This window comes from Haliotis cracherodii, unplaced genomic scaffold, assembly GCF_022045235.1.
Source record: "Haliotis cracherodii isolate W230 unplaced genomic scaffold, xgHalCrac1.p SCAF_4, whole genome shotgun sequence".
Classification (NCBI taxonomy): domain Eukaryota; kingdom Metazoa; phylum Mollusca; class Gastropoda; order Lepetellida; family Haliotidae; genus Haliotis; species Haliotis cracherodii.
In genome coordinates this window covers 39,869,452-39,889,889 of record NW_027266297.1, presented here as the reverse complement: position 1 = coordinate 39,889,889, position 20,438 = coordinate 39,869,452, and the positions used below count along the sequence as shown (strand labels likewise).

The following is a 20,438-nucleotide window of genomic DNA, read 5'->3' as shown; positions in this document are numbered from 1 at the left end:
CGATGTACCCACCTGAACTGGCAATTTAACAGACCAGTGACCCTATGCATAAAGTTTCGTTTAGACAGGAAACTCTCCATAAGACCGTATGGCAAGAGGCACCACTTCCACTTCCAGTAGTAAATTTTCCCTTAATGTCGATTGCAAAGAGCGCCCGACGACTCTTGCTGAAAAGTGCTTTGTTCAGGATTACAACATTCAATGCCAGTGTGAAGCTTTTAAAACATTCTACGGTAGGAATAAGGAGGACATTTCCAAATTTGACGTATCGGTGACCCAAATGATGTTCGATGAACTTCCATATTTTGACATGTACTATATGCTCCCGTGTGTTTTCAGGTGAACAATTGAATACCTTTGCATTTGTATGTGATGGGTGCTCACCCTTTAGTGAAAACCTGATATCACTATTTGATGGTGATTCATAAACACATGATTATGATACAGACGGATGTATGGAAAGGGTTTTGTCGCATTTATTATGATAGTACTGAGAGTGATTGTGATTGACATCCCGCGTGGTGACAGAGATTACAATGTATGTAGCATTCACAACATATCACTCGTGAAGATTCCGGGGTAGAATGGGTCTTCAGCAACCCATGCTTGTCGTAAAAGGCGACTAACGGGATCGGATGGTCAGGCTCGCTGACTTGGTTGATGCATGTCATCGATCTCAATTGCGTTGGTCGATGCTCATGATATTAATCACTGGATTGTCTGTTCCAGACTCGATTATTTACAGACCGCCGTCATACAGCTGGAATAGTGCTGAGTGCGGCGTTAAACAACAAATCAACCAACCAACCAGCCAACGTAAAAACATTCTTTCCTCCACCAGATTACCAAAGACTTCAGTTGTGGTTATTTGGGCATTCCTTAAGTTAACACAATGTGTCTGTGGTATTACTAGCGATTAATATAACATCCGGCTCATGCCGATCATCCCATAACAGAACGATACGAAAAGGCATTAACAATGACAGAGTCCTCGTGCATATCAATTGATGAACAGTTTACCGATTTGAAAGCAGCCGCTTAAACGTGCTGTCTGATGGTTTGGGGGAGAAATATGACAACATATGTCATTATTGTGGCGTCAAATATTATACACTGTTGGCAGGCGTATAGCACGAGTGATAATCATACAACGGGCGATTGAACAGATCAAAGGTCCATCACAACGGCCACCATGAACACTTAGAAATGATGTCCTGTGCTGTGTCTGGGCAACTGATGTAGCCTCAGAAACTAGAGCTACACTAGATGTGTGAAACAACAGATTATGCAGATATTTAAGTATTGTTCATGTATACTGAACAACAGTTCCTCTGACATTAAATAAGATTTAATGCAAAGTTATGTTTTTTACCAAATCTGAAACAGTTTTGGTTTGCAACAGATAAAAGACTCCTGTAAGTGTTCAAATGGTTTAATATGCCATACTGAAAATGCGTGATTTCATAAAAAAAACCATGAACATGCCAAAATGTCAATTTACATATCAATAGCGTGTGTGTCCACCTCTGGTTGCGATGCAAGCAACACATCTTCGTCTCATGGAATGGACCAGGCGTCGCACAAAGTCCTGTGGGATATCTGTCCATATCTGCTGGAGCATGTTTCGAAGTTCCTGAAGTGTGGAACACGTGGTTGACGTCAAAGGCGCCGATCCATCTCATCCCACATGTGCTCAATTGGTGAGAGATCAGGGGAGCGAGCCGGCCAGGGGATGGCATTCACGTTGTTTTGTTGAAGAAAATCCTGAACAAGTCGAGCAATATGAGGCCGGGCGTTGTCATGTTGAAAGGTAATGCTTGGGCAATGACGACGAAAAAACGCTGTCCATTGAGATTTCCCTCTACCACTATCAAACGGGTCCTCTGTCTTGCTGTAATCCCACCCCATACCATAACGCTGCCGCAACCGAACCGATCTTTTTCCATGACACAATGATTGACGTAACGTTCACCTCGACGTCGGAACACTCGAATCCGTCCATCGCTGTGGCTGAGGTGAAAACGAGACTCGTCAGTGAATAGAACTTGTCCCCACTGCATGACCGTCCAGCGTAGACGCTATCTGCACCAATGTAGACGTGCTTGACGGAGGTTTCATGTCAAAATGGGACGTCTGGCGGGTCTTCTGGCGACAATCCCTGCACAAGGCCAGGGATGCTTCTTGCAGTCACTGTTGCTGGCTGGAATCGATTTCGTTGGTGTGTTGTTCGAATCGAGTTGTCTTGTCGATTATTGGTTACGCGTGGCCTGCCACTCCGAGGATGGTCTCTGACTGCATTCGTCTGTTGCCAACGTTACCATAAACACCAAATTATGTTTCTGTGAACGTTAAATTGTCTTGCAACATCACGTTGACTGACTCCTGCTTCAAGCATACCAATGGCTCGCAGACGCTCATTTTCGGACAGGCGTGGCATTTCGTAATGTTAAATAATTGCGTAATTTTGTTGTTTTTCTGAGTCGGTGTTGTCCCGTTAATGCATATGTTTTTATACCCATTCTTGGGAAGTGAAATGCATGGGGCTTGCATAAAAGTCACCGTTGCATGGAATGCATGCTTTTCTGTAGCAGTTGCGTTTTTGTGACTTGATTCCATACATGTACTTCAATATTGTAAACCAAACTTTACTTTTTTGAAAAATACACCAAAATATTGGTGTCACAGGAACTTTTGTTGTTGCGTATATATGTATTTCCATGGTTCTGATTATATAAGGGGCGGTGGGGTAGCTGGTCACACCGAAACCCCGTTTCGATGCCCCACCGTTAAAGCTAAGGGCGGAGTAAAACCATACTCACTCACTCACTCAGTCTGATTATTACAGGTGCGTTCAAGTTTCTGCTAAGTGAAATAAGGTGTCAAAGAAGTTTGAAATCAGTTAATAATAGTTTTCTTTAAAATATGTACATGTAAAATAAGTCGTGTTTGCAATTTATACCATCCATTTATCAATTTCAAATGGATCAAGAATTGAAATTATTGTTAGATCAGACCATATATACTTGCCGTAAAAGGCGACCAACAGGATCGGGTGGTCAGGCTCGCTGACTTGGTTGATGCATGCCATCGTATCCCAATTGCGTAGATTGGTGCTCATGATTTAAATCACTAGATTGTAAATAATCGAGTCTGGGCCAGACAGACGGCCGTCATATAGATAGAATATTGCTGAGTGTTGCGTTAAACAATCAACCAACAAATATTGTTAGATCACAACTCCACCGATATTTTTTTTATGAGGTACTATGTAAACTTGTAATGACTGACGACGTTTATGGTTCCCGTATGCTTGGATTCTTTAAATACTGTGCTTGTATGAAAGATACTCGACTTGTATACGGCAAGAAAGCTTAAAATCAACCAATACATATGGATCTCCTTACTGCGTAGATGCTTGCCATAAAAGGCGACTATGCTTGTCGTAAGAGGCCACCAACGGGATCGATGCTCATGCTATTAATCACTTGATTGTCTGGTCCAGACTTGATTATTTCCAGACCACCGTCATATAGCTGGGATATTGCTGAGTGCGGCGTTAAACTACCAACCAACCAACCAACCCTTCTGCGTAACAAACGAACAATATAAACCAAAGGTATATCATATAGAACGGTTGCTGATACATGTAACTTGGTTAAATCGAACAAATCTATTTGTCAATCGCATGTTATTAACTTATCGGAAGCACGTGTAGACTGTTATAAACATGATGAAGGAGATTGAAACAGTTGGATATTGCAATGCACTAGCATAGAAACTCAAACAAACTTCACAGAAGTGATGTGTTGACAACAGCACCACAATATCAGAAGGTCTAATTACTTCTCCAGTTGAAACAGCATACCATGATGTAACTTTGCATCGAGTTGAAACAATAACGCTACACACTGGCTTTGTGATTCATATAACCACCACAATACAGTACACAATACACAACTGCCACAACGTCTCACAGCAGCATGTTTGATTGATTTATCCTTGGCAATGGTGTACGCAGGTCAGGTTAACACTGTGCTTTACTTCACTGTGTGCATCTTGGGATAAGCAGCGGTCCTATTGTTTCACTGGGAGAATATAATGACATGACAACGTTAGTTCAGCGACAGAGATCAAAGCCACGACCAGAATCCGAGCAAGAACTGGGATAAATTGCTATAAAAGGGACCATAAGGGATAGACTGCGTCCTGGGAGTATTACTTGCAACAATCAGTTATGTACAAGCACGACTTTCAACTTTAATCATCTGGAAGTAACAAATAGAAGCAGTTCGGCTAATAAATACATGTTAAACAGCCGTTGTACCCAGCTCTTAAAGCTGTCTTGGTATCACTTATATCACACTTCCTTATTCCGGAAAATGCTTCTCTTAGTAAGAATAGTATTCGACGATGACTAATTACATTTAATGCTGTCCACTATCGTCGATTTGATCGACATTAACGAAAGAACAAAAACACATTAACCAGCTAAAGAATATCATTGGTTACAAAAAGCATTGGACGTAACATGGAAGTACACAAGGCGGCGAGATAAGAACATTTTGTCCCCAACTGAAAGACTTGAAAAACGTTTTACCCCATGGTTAAGTGTGCTGAATTTTTTCTAAGACACCAACAATGTCGCACATGAAGCACAGGACACCTGGTGGTCCAGAACGGAAGACGTGGCGTGATGGTCTCGCACGTACAGCTCTGCAGAAGAGGTTTTATATACACATGAAAAATAATGTTGACGCTTAGAAGTTAACTCACTCACTCACTCACTCACTCACTCACTCATATAACCCTGTTCGAAGGTAGTACACCTATAGGTAAGGTACTGGGAAGGAATTGGAAAATTCTGTCCCGAGACACTCACTTTTGACACCTAGTGTGGGCCTTTTAAAGGAATCACTTACCTTGGTAATCAAGTGTCAACATTCCAAATGTTTCACATTTTGACAGTACATTTACGCGCGTCGTGTTATCCTGACAAAACATGTAACAAGATACCTTTAAAAGATCAATACAGAATTAATCTGAATGTCGTTGTGTACGTGACCCGCTATTAGAGCAGCCTTTAGGAGACAAGTTCTATAATAAGTAATGGTTCAATTTAGGCTTAAACTGCTATTAATATATGAATCATTTCCCAAGGGAAAATTCATATTGAGCAATTTATCGAGAATATAAAATACCCACATCCCTAAACTCCGATGAAACGAAGTTGAAATTTAAATCAGGGAGTTAAGTTTTTATGATTCTGGAATTCAGGAAAGAAATAGTTCATGTCATTTCCATTTACGAAGACAAATTTAAAAATAAATCAAGTCTCAAGAAGAAATATGATTTCGTGTCTAATGCAGCATTCATCTATTTCTCTCATCTCCCGACGGTACAGGCCGGAGATGTTTCTTCTGACGACGGGGCGTGGTTATCGATTGTCTCCGAGCCCCGCTGTGACTGGTGGAAAGTGGCAGCAATTTCCGTCAATCATTTTCTCTTACGGGGGCCTCTGTCAACGATCAGGACCATCTGTCTGGGTTCTACATGTGAGGTTCAGGTGATTGCCAGGAGGGGTTACAGAGGCTTCCATGTACAACTTCTCAGCTTCCAAATACCAAGTGATGAGGGAATGTTGCATGTGATGCACTGGTCACACTGTACACGATTTCAATGATGTGACATAAACCATCTTCGTGGGCTCATAAAAAGTCGGATTTTATACCGTATATTGACTAACCCGCGAATATGGCAATTTGACACTGAGGAGTAGAGGACATATTTTAGAGGACGCGAAAGAAGCTTTTGGATGTAGAGTATGGCACAGTTGGACATACGTGTGCAAGTGTATATCAAAGTTTGATGTGCATGGTAGAGTTTTGGATGACTTATGCCTCTGGTATTTCTATTTCCCTGCAGAATCCTGTCTGTGTGAAATGCCATTTTGAACGTAATCACTTTTGAGTGTAATTCCTATTGATTTAAACACATGTTATTGACAAAAGTCAAACGGAATGAACACAAGTGGATAACACAGTATCAATTCATGCTGTGCAACATATGACATAACTAGCATGGTTAGGATCGGAAGCATATGTCCATGGGCAAACACGTACCAGATGTTATCTGGCTTTGACGCTTTATATTCACTACAATTCAAAAGTTGTAAACAAAACCAACGCAACAACAAGCAATGTTCGAGTGACTCGCAACGAGAATTTGACTTGGTAAAATGAACGTTGTCTAAAACCTGCATTTTACATGAAAAGGTTACGAGAATACGGACAGGAAGACCTTTGAAATCACAATGGTGGTTATGAATTCAACCAACCACACGTGCAAGCATTACTATCCCAAACAAGGTCCGATAGAGCAATGCTATCAGTCGGACGAGGATTTAATGAATTCCATCTATACATTCATATACCCCAAGCCTCATGAGTGGATATTTACTATACTGTACGTACTTGTATTCATCTTTGGAGTGTCTGGAAACTTCCTGGTCTGTTTTGCAGTCTGGAGGAACCGGCTGTTGAGAACCACCACAAACTATTTTCTTGTGAATCTGGCCGTGGCGGATTTTCTGGTCATCGTCCTCTGTCTTCCGCCGTCGTACACTCAGTCTATATGGGAAACGTGGTTTTTGGGCAATGCCATGTGCAAAGTAGTCGAATATTATCAGGTAAGTACATAAGTTAACTACATTGTGTTAAATACTGAACAAACTGACGTTGGCGTTTCTTTCAGATTCTTATGAATATAAATATTGGAACTTAGATCTTCAACATAAATGCTATTTAGTATTATTCTAGCATTTCGGTACGTGGTGAACGTTGTACAGTAGACCGATTCGTGTACATGATGTGTGCTGTGCTTTTCTAGCGGTTATTCAATATTACCGGTGCGATATATGCATATGTCTTCATGATTTGAAATATTAACATATAACACATGGAGTAACTATACGTTAAGTTAGATTGAAAGGAACTGAATTATTGTATTAAATCATTAGGACATAAGCTTATGTTTAGTGTGTTTTCGTGTGTGAAACAAGTATGTACTTGACAACATACTCAGTACTCAGTATGTCATACATAATGTGAAGTGAATATTGTCATATATTGATCAAAAAGAGATTGGTTATGAATACATACGCATGGATGAAAGATACCACTTATAGCTGCTGAGAGACCCCTCTGTTGAGTGATGGTATATAACATTGTCTTTCTGAATAAAGTCACGTATGAACGCCGATACGTCATCAAATAAAGGGTGACGTCATACGTTACCTTGAGTAACAAGCTGTGCGATCGGAAGAAGGTCCAGACAAATCTCTGGAATCATCATCTCTCCGAATGTCTCTCCCGTATTTGTTCTTGAAAAACATAACCTTTAACCAATCTAGAATACGCATAAATGTCTATAATATACACCAATGTGTTTATCTCATTGCCTTCACACACACGAGCGCAGAAATACGCAAGCACGGGCGCAGATTCACAGATTTAACTTTACACGACTGTTTTCAATCAATTCATTGCGAAATATTTGATCACCCAAGACACTTCGCGAAGGAAATTGATTTTACGCGGATTGAGGTGACAAACTTCATACCACTACATTCTCTTTATTAGTTTGTCATTTCCATATTTGAAAATTAAGTTGTGATATCAAACGGAAGTAAAAAAACACGTTCATTAAAGGTCAATAGCTGCTCTTTTATACATAGTCGAATCAACGTCCCCAGATAAAGTGTGTAATTGATAAACACGCCAAATGAAACGCGTGGAACTGGCTGTACATCTGAAGACAGCATCCGTGGCGCCGTCCTTTGTATGACTCCTTCACACTTATCCCAGGACAGGGATTTTATCCGGATGTTTATGAAGAGTCACGAAGGATCGCTGGCCATAGGGGCGGTTGACGTAATTAGATATGATTGTCTTGGCTGTCACTGCACGGCTTCGCCGAGGATATAGTGCCAGACAGCATCTAGTGACACACAATATCAGGAAAGATGGACCTGTTATTTGGAAAAGTATATTTACTGTATTTATTATACTTGATGCAACAAAAACAGAACTTAGTCAATTTAGTGAACAGTCAACACTAGTACACCTTTGTTAAATTTAGATTCACATGATGAATTATTATGTTGTTTTCTCAAATTGTTTGTATCATGGTTTTACGCCGCATTTAGCAATATTCCAGTAATATCAAGGCGTTTTTTCTCAAACAAATATTTACAAAATGCCATCTCTGGTGATGCTGATTATGCATGTCAAATTATTTTGAATGCACAAAATAATAGTTATATATATTTATCTTCAAAATATGTTTCGTTACAATGATGAAAATAGTTTTGTAAAAAGTTTGATTGCACATTTACTTCAATACGCCTGAAGACAGATATTTTCAATATGTCAATGTCTCAGTGTGCAATATTTATGTATAGGTAGCAGTATCAACAACATTTAGATATAGCTAATTATATGCCAGTGAGGAAATACATTTTAAGTTAAACACAGCCTCGGCAGCCGTTATGATTTCTTCACTGATAAATAAACTGTGCCTATTTCTGCATGTTTCAAAGCATTATTTACAAATTAGTCACAGGTCATGTATGTTTCATGACGGGGATAAGTCACTAGCCTCTTAAATTGGTTGTAATCTCTCCAAAGATATGACATTGTAGAGACGTTGCAGCTATTGAACTTGCACTGACATGTCCTCCTCTCCGTTCTGTCGTGGCAACAAGAAATGATGTCGCCCACCTCCCTTTCTGTTCGTGGTCAACTGCTTCATAATGATATACTTGATATGAGTTTGATGATATGACCAATCTTTACCGTTGTTCAGTTTATAAAGATAAAAATATTGTTCACATAACCGGTTAGAGTGACCTTTAAGTCAGTGCCCCATCCCAGAAGACTGTATTATTTACACTGCTCTATTTCGCCGCGCTTTTACACAACGCCCAAATAGGCGAATACACTTGAAAATTACAAAGTTTAACTTTATATCAAAACGTCGCCGAAACACTGCAAACTTAAGAACCTATACACAACTATGACACCCGTATCAAATCTATCACCATCGAATAACCATTTCTGTTTTGTACCACCATCAAGCAGGTGAATACTTTCTTTTGGCCGGGAGTTTATTTTATGTTTATTTTCCAGTTAGAGGGAGAGCGGACTAAAAGTACTTAATAAATGATGGCCAATACAATATCAGATTATTTTATATTATTACTTACCCGTGAAGAGATCACCCGTTTAATATTCATACAGCTGTATTACACATTGTGTAATACCAAAACGCGTGCTTATGTCCTCTCGGAACACGTTTCACGAACAAATATTGAAAGCTCTCAACGTCCCTTGGCTTATTCAACGACATTGTGCGTGGAGGTGATAGATCACCGAGAGGAGCTTATGCTCACTCGATGTCCCCAGCAACCGTGTTGCTAGGCTCACGTCACATGACATTGTGACATGGATCTTGCAACAAAATTCCACAAATTACGTCATCGGGTATTGTGACGTAATTGTAAACTTTGAAGTGCAAGGCCCCGTTCCATAAGGCCCCGTTCCATTAGTCTATATTGTAGCGCAACGACAGTCGTTAGTCTAAGTTAAAGTATGTGAGTTGCGATAACCTTAGCGCTAAGATAATTTTGTGGAACGGACGCCTGAATTCTAAAGGTTGGCCGTTGTATGGCATAAAATTCATACGTTTAAACTTTTGACGTGTTTGAAGTATTATTCTGTTAAACTCAATTTGATTATGCAGTGGATCGTGTAGGTGGCAGCCTATTCAAACTCAACAGTTTAATTCTTAGAACGTTATAAATGGCAAGTAATAAATAGAATACTAAACGAGCTCCCGTGTAAAACCAATTTTATAAAACTCGTGAATAGTTGTTGTATACCAGAACTATTCACTCGTTTCTCAAAATTGGTATTACACGGGGGCTCGTTTAGTATTCAATATTTATCATATGTAGGCTGTTCTAATTGTATTCTAGTATTGATATGTATAAATGCCTGCACCATATGTTCATGAATTAGGTATGGGCTGTTTTAAGCCAGTAAAAATGCTAATAACGTTGACTCTAATGCTAATATAGCGTGTTGCAGACTGGTACAACAAGAAGTAGGGGGTATGTGAGTTGTAAGTATACGCAGGAATATAACTGAAGGCTCGAACCCGAGACTCCTGATGAATACAGTAAGTGTTGGGCTCCAACATTTATAAATCGAATATGTGTGTACACTGCAATCTGATTGGATGAGGGCGATCGGGTTGCCTAGTGGTCAAAGCTTTCGCTCGTCACGCCGAAGACCCGCGTTCGATTCCCGACATGGGTACACTGTGTGATGCCCATGTCTGGTGTCCCCCGCCGTGATATTGCTTGAATATTGCTAAAAGCGGCGTAAAACCCCACTCACTCACTGATTTGATGAAAAACATGGATAATAAGAATCGAAGCCCGGAAATCTTTCAGATTTGTCACTACATATGAATACTTTGTTTTAATAAGTATCTATTTTTCAAAATCTCAAATTTAAAAAACTTTGACATTCGCCAAGGAGAAATAGATACCAAGTTCTTTTAAGTGTCATCAGAAAAAAAACTTCGATGTTCTAGTATTTTCCCACATTCTGCTAATCAGGCGAGTTCAGTCTTCACGGAATTATGCAACGGTATGCTAATGACTAATAATTTGTTTTATTTCACAATGACGATAAACAAAATGAGATTTTAGATTGACTATGGGATGCTCAGAAAGTCCATGAAACCAGCAAATCTGAAAACACCGAACAGTTATCCTCTAATGCATGTCGTGCAAGAATGTCAGTTGCAAGGAAACATGTACTAACCACCTCTGACGTACTCAAGGTACCGTTTAGCTTGTTTTTGAGACGCTGTAAGGAGTTTATCTAGTCCTACAGAACAGTCCGACACTGTTCATTAGAGGATTAAATCAAATCAAAGAACCATGTCTATAGGACATCCTTCGGCCGGAAAACATATTTTACGCTCCAAAAAAAGTCATTAGTGTTAATGGCGTTGAAAACGTCTAACTAAAAAAGATGCCCATGGTGTAAAGCCATACGCAACATCCGACGTTTCTTTCGAACAGTAGTGTATGTGTGGTGAATTGAAGCGGACACAGACACTATTGTTATATGTCGCGCAATGTACAAATCTAGATTATCTGTAGTTTTCCTCTGCTGTGAACCTGAAATGACGTTGGTCATCACCCAAGGGACTCAACTCTGTACCGTGAATTTAGACGAATGTGTCTCCCGTGCCTCGTTTTTGAGTTGGCTGTACAACAATAACGTGTTATGATGTTAAGCTTTGTGTCAAGGAAACCCTTGATACAGAACATTAAGAAAGTCTCACAAGGCTCCCATCTACACAGCACGTCACTATTATGACGTCATACTGTGACGAAGGAAATATGACGCCAAACTTGGCTATATCAAAGCGTCAAATTTAATGCTGCAACCATCCATCAAGTACGAGTCTTTTCTATGCCTATCAAGCAATCAACACAGTGTCACGGTAGAATGTGGCGCTTCTAGGAAATCCATTCTTAGATGATGGAACAATTTGGTACATCAGCACTCCATTCACTGCAATTACTTCTGTATCGATATCTGCATCATGAGGCCTTAAGCACAGTGAACTTAAAGACTTGTGCAATGAGGTTTGTTGCTTGAAAGCCTTTAATTAGCTTTAGGGTTAACAAAAACACATTCACTTCATTAATGGATTGCCGAGCTAGGCTACAGCAAGGGATACTATTTCTACGGTTTATTGTCTGTTCAGCACTATCATATCAAACAGGCACCGTGCGTCAGTGCAGATCCCCTATGCGAGAGACTGTAAAACACAAATCCATTTTGTCATGGGTTATTTACGAAATAAACTACGTTCCGAACAATATATTGGCATCTTTAACGGTTACCTTTGATGGCAGAACAAGATGAAATAAAGGATATACACTTAGGCGTCTGTCTTTGACTCATCCAAATGAGTAAATTAGTTGGACTTATTTGGATACATTTACTATTAGATTGTGTTATCAACGCATGAAGAATTCAAATTTACTCTAATAACCCTTCAAATAGACCATTTGTTTGTTTGTTGTTTAACGCCGCATTCAGCAATATTCCAGCTATATGACGGACGTCTTGAAATAATCCAGTATGGATGAGACAATACAGAGATTGACATTATGAGCATCGATCCATGAAATTAGGATACGATGCAGGCATCAACCAAGTCAGCGAGCCTGACCACTCGATCCCGTTAGTCGCCTCTTACGACAAGCATAGTCGCCTTTTACAGCAAGCATGGGTTCCTGAAGACCTATTCTTCCCCGGGTCTTCACGGGTCCCTTAAAATAGAATTTCTTGATCTATAATACTGACACATACGGAGGACACTTCTTAAACTCGAAGACAATATATTACAGCTCTATAAAATCACAAGGTTGGCATTTGTTTCCTAAATCAGTAGGACATACACTTATACATTTGATAATGTGTATAACGGGTGGCCCAGTCGTCAAAGGCGCCACAATTCGCTGTGCAGAGTTGCGTTCCTTGGGCGAAGAGATCAAACGGGCGTTATTGGCTCTTTCAATTATTGTCATTACGAGCTATAGTTCTTATTAGAATACCATCAGTATTAATAGAATACTAAGCTGAATGTTATTTTATAACTCGAGAACAGTCTTGTAAATGATGATAGTATGATTGATAGTATTGTACGTTAAACAACAGTCTAATACGTTAAACAACAGATGCCATAAAGGCTTACCTAAACTTGTCAATCCAAGTTTGTTTATGTACAAGTTTAGAGTCTAGTAAACACCTTAAATAACACATTTATGCATTCTGTAGATTACATAAGTGTCGTGTACGCGATATATTGCCATGTGGGAACATAATTTATCGCTTCAACATATAATTAATGCCCGATAATCATTTGCCTTTTATTTAATTTCAAGTCATCGATTTTCTAGCCTAGCTCGAAATACTGCCTACACTTGATCCTTATGCTGATTGACTCGACAGAGCTGAATAAAAGCCTTAATTGACACAGTTTCTGGTTACAATTGCGATACTGGTTCCCAGCTGTTTTTTTTTATAAATTTTAGCTCACCTGACTCAAAGTTGCAGTTAGCTTATGCCGTGGCCTGTTTGTCCGTCGTCCGTCGTCCGTCGTAAACGAAATAAATAAATTGATGGAGTTGACACCTCATCTGCTTGCTCCCGCCATTGATGATACCCAAATGTGTCCAAGATGTTATGATTTTCAATGTGGCAGTGATAGCTAGAGCTATATTTTCATTACCCTATCAACATTGTTTTGCCACTGGTCTGCAGACAAAAAACGGTCACGCACCACTTCGTTGTACGACTATTTTTACAATGAAAAAGTATATGAAGCTTGAATACATGACAATACATTGTGTAGGTTTGTTTTGATGCATTGTAATATGATAATGGCTGAAAAATAGAGTCAGCGTATTTGTCCACACCACTAAATCATGTATCACTGAGAGAAAAAAAACATTGGGAATTCTACTAACTTGTAACAGCGGTCAGAAGGTTAGTAAACATCGAATTTACTATCCTGCCGCAGAGGAGAGAGGGAGTATCATACTCAGTGTCTGCGCCAAGACCTATTATCATTGCTCACTTCCGCCTAAGTGTCACGCTCGCCATTTTGAGACAGGGCGATGGTTATGAGATGTTCGTTTTATAATGGCCTTGTGACGCTGTTAATGTTATTTTTTCATGACTGACAATTTATTAACTTCATAGAACGTACTCAGTGAAGAAGGTAGCTGAATAATGTTCGCTAGTGTAAAACAAGATTTATTTATTTTAGTCACTTGTCAATTACTTTTTGTAATATTGTGTAAACAAAATTAAACCTTGCCACTAAACCTTATTATGTGTTATCTTTCACCTGTATTGTTTATGTAATTTGTTATTTACTTGCTTTTTGTTTGTTTGTTTGTTTAACGCCGCACTCAGCAATATTCAGGCTATATGACGGCGGTCTGTAAATAATCGAGTCTGGACCAGACAATCCAGTGATTGACATCATGAGCATCGATCCACGCAATTGGGATCGATGACATGCATCAACCAAGTTGAAAACTGTATTACAGGGAGTGCAGGATGACTTAGAAACTCTAGAATATATAAAGAAATAACACTAGGCTACCGCCAAGGCCCTTAAGATTATGTGACTGGTGGACTAGATCCTGTTACATCACCATCATGTCTTCGTAAGGATCTACTCTATCACGATGCATGTTCCTAATTCATTTTCAAGTCTTCATGTGTGCATAATCATATATGACCGTATTTGCACCTGTATAATCGACCCGTTAAGATCCGGGGTAGAATAGGTCTTCAGCAACCCATGCTTGCCGTAAAAGACGACTATGCTTGTCGTACAAGGCGACTAACGGGACCGGGTGGTCAGGCTCGCTGACTTGGTTGATGCATGTCTTCGATCCCAATTGCGTAGATCAATGCGCATGATAAGAATCACTGGACTGTCTGTTCCAGCTCGATTATTTCCAGACCGCCGTCATATAGCGGGAATATTGCTGAGTGCGGCCTAAAACAACAAACAAACCAAACAAAACTATATAATCACTGCAGGTAAACGCTGCACAATTGTACCAGATACAGATGACACAATCCTACCAATGGTTCCAGATACAACTGACAAAAATCCCTATTACGAGCCATGAACAGAGGCGATCTGTGTTTTGGCATGAGCTTCACGTCGTTTGATCTACTAAATTTTCTCTCCATCCACATCTCTCGGATTAAGTGGCATCTCCGTCTCAGCAGTGCCCGAGTCTGTCCCATAAATCGCTTCTTGTGATAATTGTATTGTGATATCGGTCAGTAAGGGCTTTGAGTGACTCTGTGGCTCAGATCCTGATTGTAACACCACAGGCATCGGTCCCTTGCATCAATCCAATCTTTGGGCATGATTTGTAATTCAGGTACCTTTGAAATTATAAGTCTGACACGACGGGTACGTTTGCATGTGTCTGATATAAAACTCATAAAAGAGACAGTCGCACATGTTTAGAAGCATTTGCAAAATGAACCTAAAATGTCACGCTTCAGATTGCTCATTTTTACTTGAAAGAAACCGTGGCTATGCAGACTCTTTGAAGAGGGACAATGCTCCATGGATAAGTTGGTGCCTCTTTCAATATAGGTCTAGACATAAAATGAGTGACTTGTGTTACACTTGATACTGTCTCAATGCCATTCGGGTAATCATCAATTGCTGGATTGGTTTACACCATAAAGTTTGTATTTACAGGCAAACAAGGGTTTGAATACCTGGTGTCATCAGCGATTTTCAGTGATCATTCACATATTTTTCACCGCTCTTTGACCGTTTACGCCAAATGGAATCTGTTTCGGCGGATACCGAAATTTGGCTCTGACGTTGACGTTGCGTCTTGGTTTAACCCTTATAGGATTGCGAATTGGGTCTTGTCTTTTTTATGTACACGGTGGTATTATTGTCAGTTTACTTGTTTTCATGAGAGGAGGTTTTAAGTATTTCCTGGTAACATTTTGGTTTTAAGCAGCTAATATTCTTGCAACTGAGATTACGAGATGAATCATGCTTTCATGTTTTGATTGTGAACAACGCCACTTGCCACTATAATTAAACAAAGCGTGTTCAGTACCAGAAAACAGAGTTGCTTGTTTTGTAATTGTTTAATGTTAGTCGTATATTAAATTTTACTCCAAGCATATGCAACGTATGTTAAACGTGATCCCTTTACTAATTAGCATGTCATCATAGACTCGTGATAAATCACCATATTTTAAAATAGAAAAATAAATAACTCAAGTTGGACACGCAACATGGAAATCTTTTGATTTAATGAGAAACCGTTTTAGCCTTATCACATTCGCAACTAAGTGGAGATTTCTAAAATTAAGTGATGAAGTGCCATTACAGCGGAACACAAGCCATCTCCTTCTAAGGACACAGTTAAAATGCTTATGGGTTGTTCAAAAGTGTAGCCTGGGATAGCATAAACGGACGTTGATGTCAATTTGATGCAAATTGTATTTGTGTTCGAAAATAAGAGTGAGTGAGTGAGTGAGTGAGTGAGTATGGTTTTACGCCGCTTGTAGCAATATTCCAGCAATAACAGGGGCACAACAGAAATGGGCTTCACACATTGTACCAATGTCGGGAATCGAACCCGGGTCTTCGGCGTGATGAGCGAACGCTTAAACCACCAGGCTACCCATAAGATAATTAACAGTTTTTATTTGTTTCGGAAGAATAGTAACTTATTTTTCTGTGTAATTGCGCCTCTGGGCCCTTCGGCGTTCATATCCGACCGTAGGACACTGAACTGTGGTCAGTAGTTTCAGCCTTCAGCCAATTCCACGCTCGTGCTCCAATTACTGGAGTACCAAACCTGGCTAAGTTGGGATATTCATCATTTGGGCAGTCTTAACGGCCATCATTAGGGACATGTATCAATCCTGACAAACAAATGAGGTAATCCTTAATGCATTATCAGCCATGTTTTCAGCGATTATTGGACACATCCGATGACATTGGTTGTTAATGCAGCTTAGATAGCTTAGTGTCTGCTTGAATAAAACTACTTTACTCAATGCGAGGTTAAGTTAATGGTGAAGATTTACTCACACAAAATACATGTATATTCTAACATGCTAACGATATTTTTACAAGTATATGGAGTTGATAAATCTGAAGTTATATTTTTGTTAAAATTAACTATTCCTGCCATTATTTTGCTTTCCAGTATTGGCAGTATTGAATGTTACTTTGATGTCTGTCTTTATGACGTCTTTTCTGGTTATGTTATGGTAGGATGATTATTGCCGTATGGTTATCGCTTTTCATATGCTACAGCCATGAAAAGAATATATTATTCAGCATTAACAATTACAGTTAAAGTGTTATCAGTGTCAGTATTTTACAAAAAGCCGTTCTTGTCGTTTGACATCTGATGTCTGTACATCTGAGGAAACATTACAAGCAAGCATAATCGTGAAATAGATGTTTGACGTTTTCTTTGTTGTTTAACTCAGCAATATTCCAGCTATATGACGGCGGTCTGTAAATAATCGAATCTGGACATTCCAATGATTGACATCATGAGCATCGATTCACGCAATGTGTTGGTTAGTTGTTTTACGCCGCACGAAGCAATATAGCCGTATGACGACGTCTGTATATAATCGAATCTGGACAATCCAGTGATTTTATCATGAGCATCGATCCACGCAATTGGGATCGATGCCAGCTAGCCTGACCACCCGATCCCGTTATTCGCTTTAACGACAAGCATAGTAACCTTTTACGGCAAGAATGGGTTGCTGAAGACCTATTCTACCCCGGATCGTCACGGATATGTTTGAAGTAAATCAATAAATAGCATCAACTAGTTTTATCAACGCTACAAATAGACAACTGACAGTTAACATGACACATATACAAATATCCAGCAGTTAAAATTGGTACCCTGAGGGGTGAGACGGAAATGTGTCTGTTAACCTTCCAGCGCCTGACAAGGCAGCTTCCTTATGGAGATTACCATTTAAAAAATGCAGCAAAAAGGTTTTGGGTCATCCTGGCACAGTGAAGCTTGGTTAGGCTCATCATCAACTCAGGGCCCTTGCTCTCTCGACACGCAGCCATGACAGCGAATGGAACTTATCCCAGGAAGCGCTGCCTAGTCGAACCCACAGAGAACCTTTCGGAGAATGTGAAGACTCCTCAACACTGCAGCCCTCTGCATTACCGTGATTGTCAGAAGGGCTGTATTCCTGGCAGCAAACCCGGGTACTCTCCCAATGTCAGTCAACAGATTGGGAGTCACTTGGCCTGACCACCCGACCCCGTTAGTCGGCGGCTCATACGACAAGCATGGATCTCTGCATACCAAATCTAACCCACTTAATTTAGTGAGCAGGGAGGTTAACCTTTACACATTCGGTAGGTTTCTTTAAACAACTCGAGGGTATTGACCTTTCTGTATGCCTTCATTTAAATTTGCAGCCGAGGGATTCAGAAAGTGTCAATAATGCAATATGGCACTCGAATGAGTGGAGCGTGATGAGTCAGTAGTGCCAGATTACCTTGATTCTATGAACAATATAAATGGCCAGCTTGTAAAAACCGTCATCGTTAAATCCAAACTATTTTGGAGCGTTTAAACTATTCTTACTGTGAATGCAAATCGTGTCAATACGAGTAGCTTCTAGCATTTTTCACAAGATGGTTCCATATTCGAAAACGTAAGGAATGGCCTGTTAAACTATACAAGCCTGTTAAACTATCAAAAAGGGGTAATTTATTCCTAACCTGATCTAAGAATTGCGACGTTAAAGCTATGTCAAAGAATGGATACTGATACTGTTTATGTGCATTGAACGAACTTTAAAATGGGACCAACAGACCAACAGAGAGAGATTCATATTTAGAGGCACATTGTAATTAAATTAGATCAGAACAAATTGGTCATATGCTTGAAATGTTTTCTGGGAATATTTTGTTCATATTTCACGCCTGTGACCGTTTTATATGCATCCCTTTTTGAAGCAGATTTCTTTTTTCTTGTTCAAACATACGAATGTCCCTGCACATATATAATTTCAGTCATCAATCTGGGTCTCCTTACCCGGACTCTGCACAAATTTCAAAATTAAAGAATTATTGTTACAGAATACAGTTCTCTGCATATGTAGTCGTTAATAATATCGGAAATTCTTAATGATCGGAATCAGCAGTAATGGTGTTTCATTCCATATCAGTTCTGTGGTACCTCCTTCCTACCGAGGCCAGATATAGAGCTTGGTCCTCACAAAGTTTGTTTGTTGTTTAACGCTGCACTCAGTAATATTCCACCTATATGACGGCGTTCTATAAATAATCGAGTCTGGATCAGACATTCAGTGATTGACATCATGAGCTCCCAGCTGAATTGTAATAATCCATTTACCTTTATGCATTTTCCTTTGTTATCATGGTTACATACCATCACAATAGAGTTGATTGGTTGGTTGGTTGGTTTGTCAGCAATATTCCAGCTATATGACAGCGGTCTATAAATAATCGAGTCTGGATCAGACAATCCAGTGATTGCCATCATGAGCATCGATCCTTGCAATTAAGATATGATGACATGCATCAATCAAGTCAGCGAGCCTGACACCCGATCACATTAGTTGCCTCTTACGACAAGCATAGTCACCTTTTACAGCAAGCATGGGTTGCTGAAGACCTATTCTACCCCGGATCTTCATGGGTCTCCTCACATCGTCCTAACACCCAATATAAATGCCTTCTAATGGATTGTGAAACATTGTTTCATTTTGAGAAAGTAGTTATTTGTTTCTTGATGACGTATTTCCCGAGGGCACACTGTTCCAAGGGGAACAATCTACGTAGACTGCACTCAACTTGACATTACTTTGTCAAACTATTAAAACGACTTGGCTCTTCTTCTGCCTAAGTTATATTGTGTTCACTTCGACCAGCTAAAGAAATCCATTTTGTTAATAAAATAAATTTCCATTCTTTAATGCATACTTGATGTTCATGTTAAGAAAGGTTTCTCATTCACTTGAGAGAAAAAATACCCTCACGTTTTGGAAAATCAATTAAACGATTTGGGCCAAAGTGAAACCTCTCTCGCTCTATCCACGGCAAAAATAGATGCTTAAATAGATTTCCGATTCCTTGAAAGATTATCGCATGTGCATATGTGCACTTACAAAATTGCCAAATTACTACTACAGAAAAAAATGTTCATAAAGTCGTAATTAACCAAAGCTTGGCTTGGTTGATTTAATATATAGTTTCAAATAAGTACTCGTGTCCGTCGTTGAGGGCGACTAAATTGATGATCGGGTGGTCCAAACGATTGATAGGTACGAATATGTATCAAATAACAAATATCGATTTCAAAGCTCCTGGTAAAGGTACAAATGTTGTGTGACCTCCTCGAGCGTCCAGATGCAAGCCTCATGGTGACGTGATTATTCATGTCCTGTTGGAACAATATCCCTTGTGGATGTTTCCTGAGGAAGGGGAGAACAACTGGCTACAGGATGACATCCAAGTAACGTTGGGCGTGTACATGTCCACAGATGATGACCAGGCGTGTCTTGTGTTTTCCCACAATTTCCATCCCACACATGAATGAGTGAAAACTTAAAGTCACATCGGCAGTATTTCAGCCTATCGTGACTATCATATGTTATACATAGTAAATGCATGGAAACCCCACACATGAACATCTTGAATGCCTCCAATCATTCACCTTCCCGTTGATACACCCACTTCGGACCATAATGATGATACAA

At 39.7% G+C, this 20,438-nt stretch overlaps 1 protein-coding gene across 2 annotated transcripts in view; it reads left to right on the top strand.

Moving 5' to 3' along the window:
- The first annotated feature begins 5,584 nt into the window (after positions 1 to 5,584).
- LOC139478910 (orexin receptor type 2-like) overlaps positions 5,585 to 20,438 on the top strand; it is a 172,677-nt gene continuing 157,823 nt past the window's right edge. For both annotated transcript variants that reach the window (XM_071261596.1, XM_071261595.1), the window contains exon 1: positions 5,585 to 6,685. In XM_071261596.1, the coding sequence (XP_071117697.1) occupies positions 6,311 to 6,685 (375 nt within the window). In that variant the 5' untranslated portion in view covers positions 5,585 to 6,310. The remainder of the gene's footprint in view (positions 6,686 to 20,438) is intronic.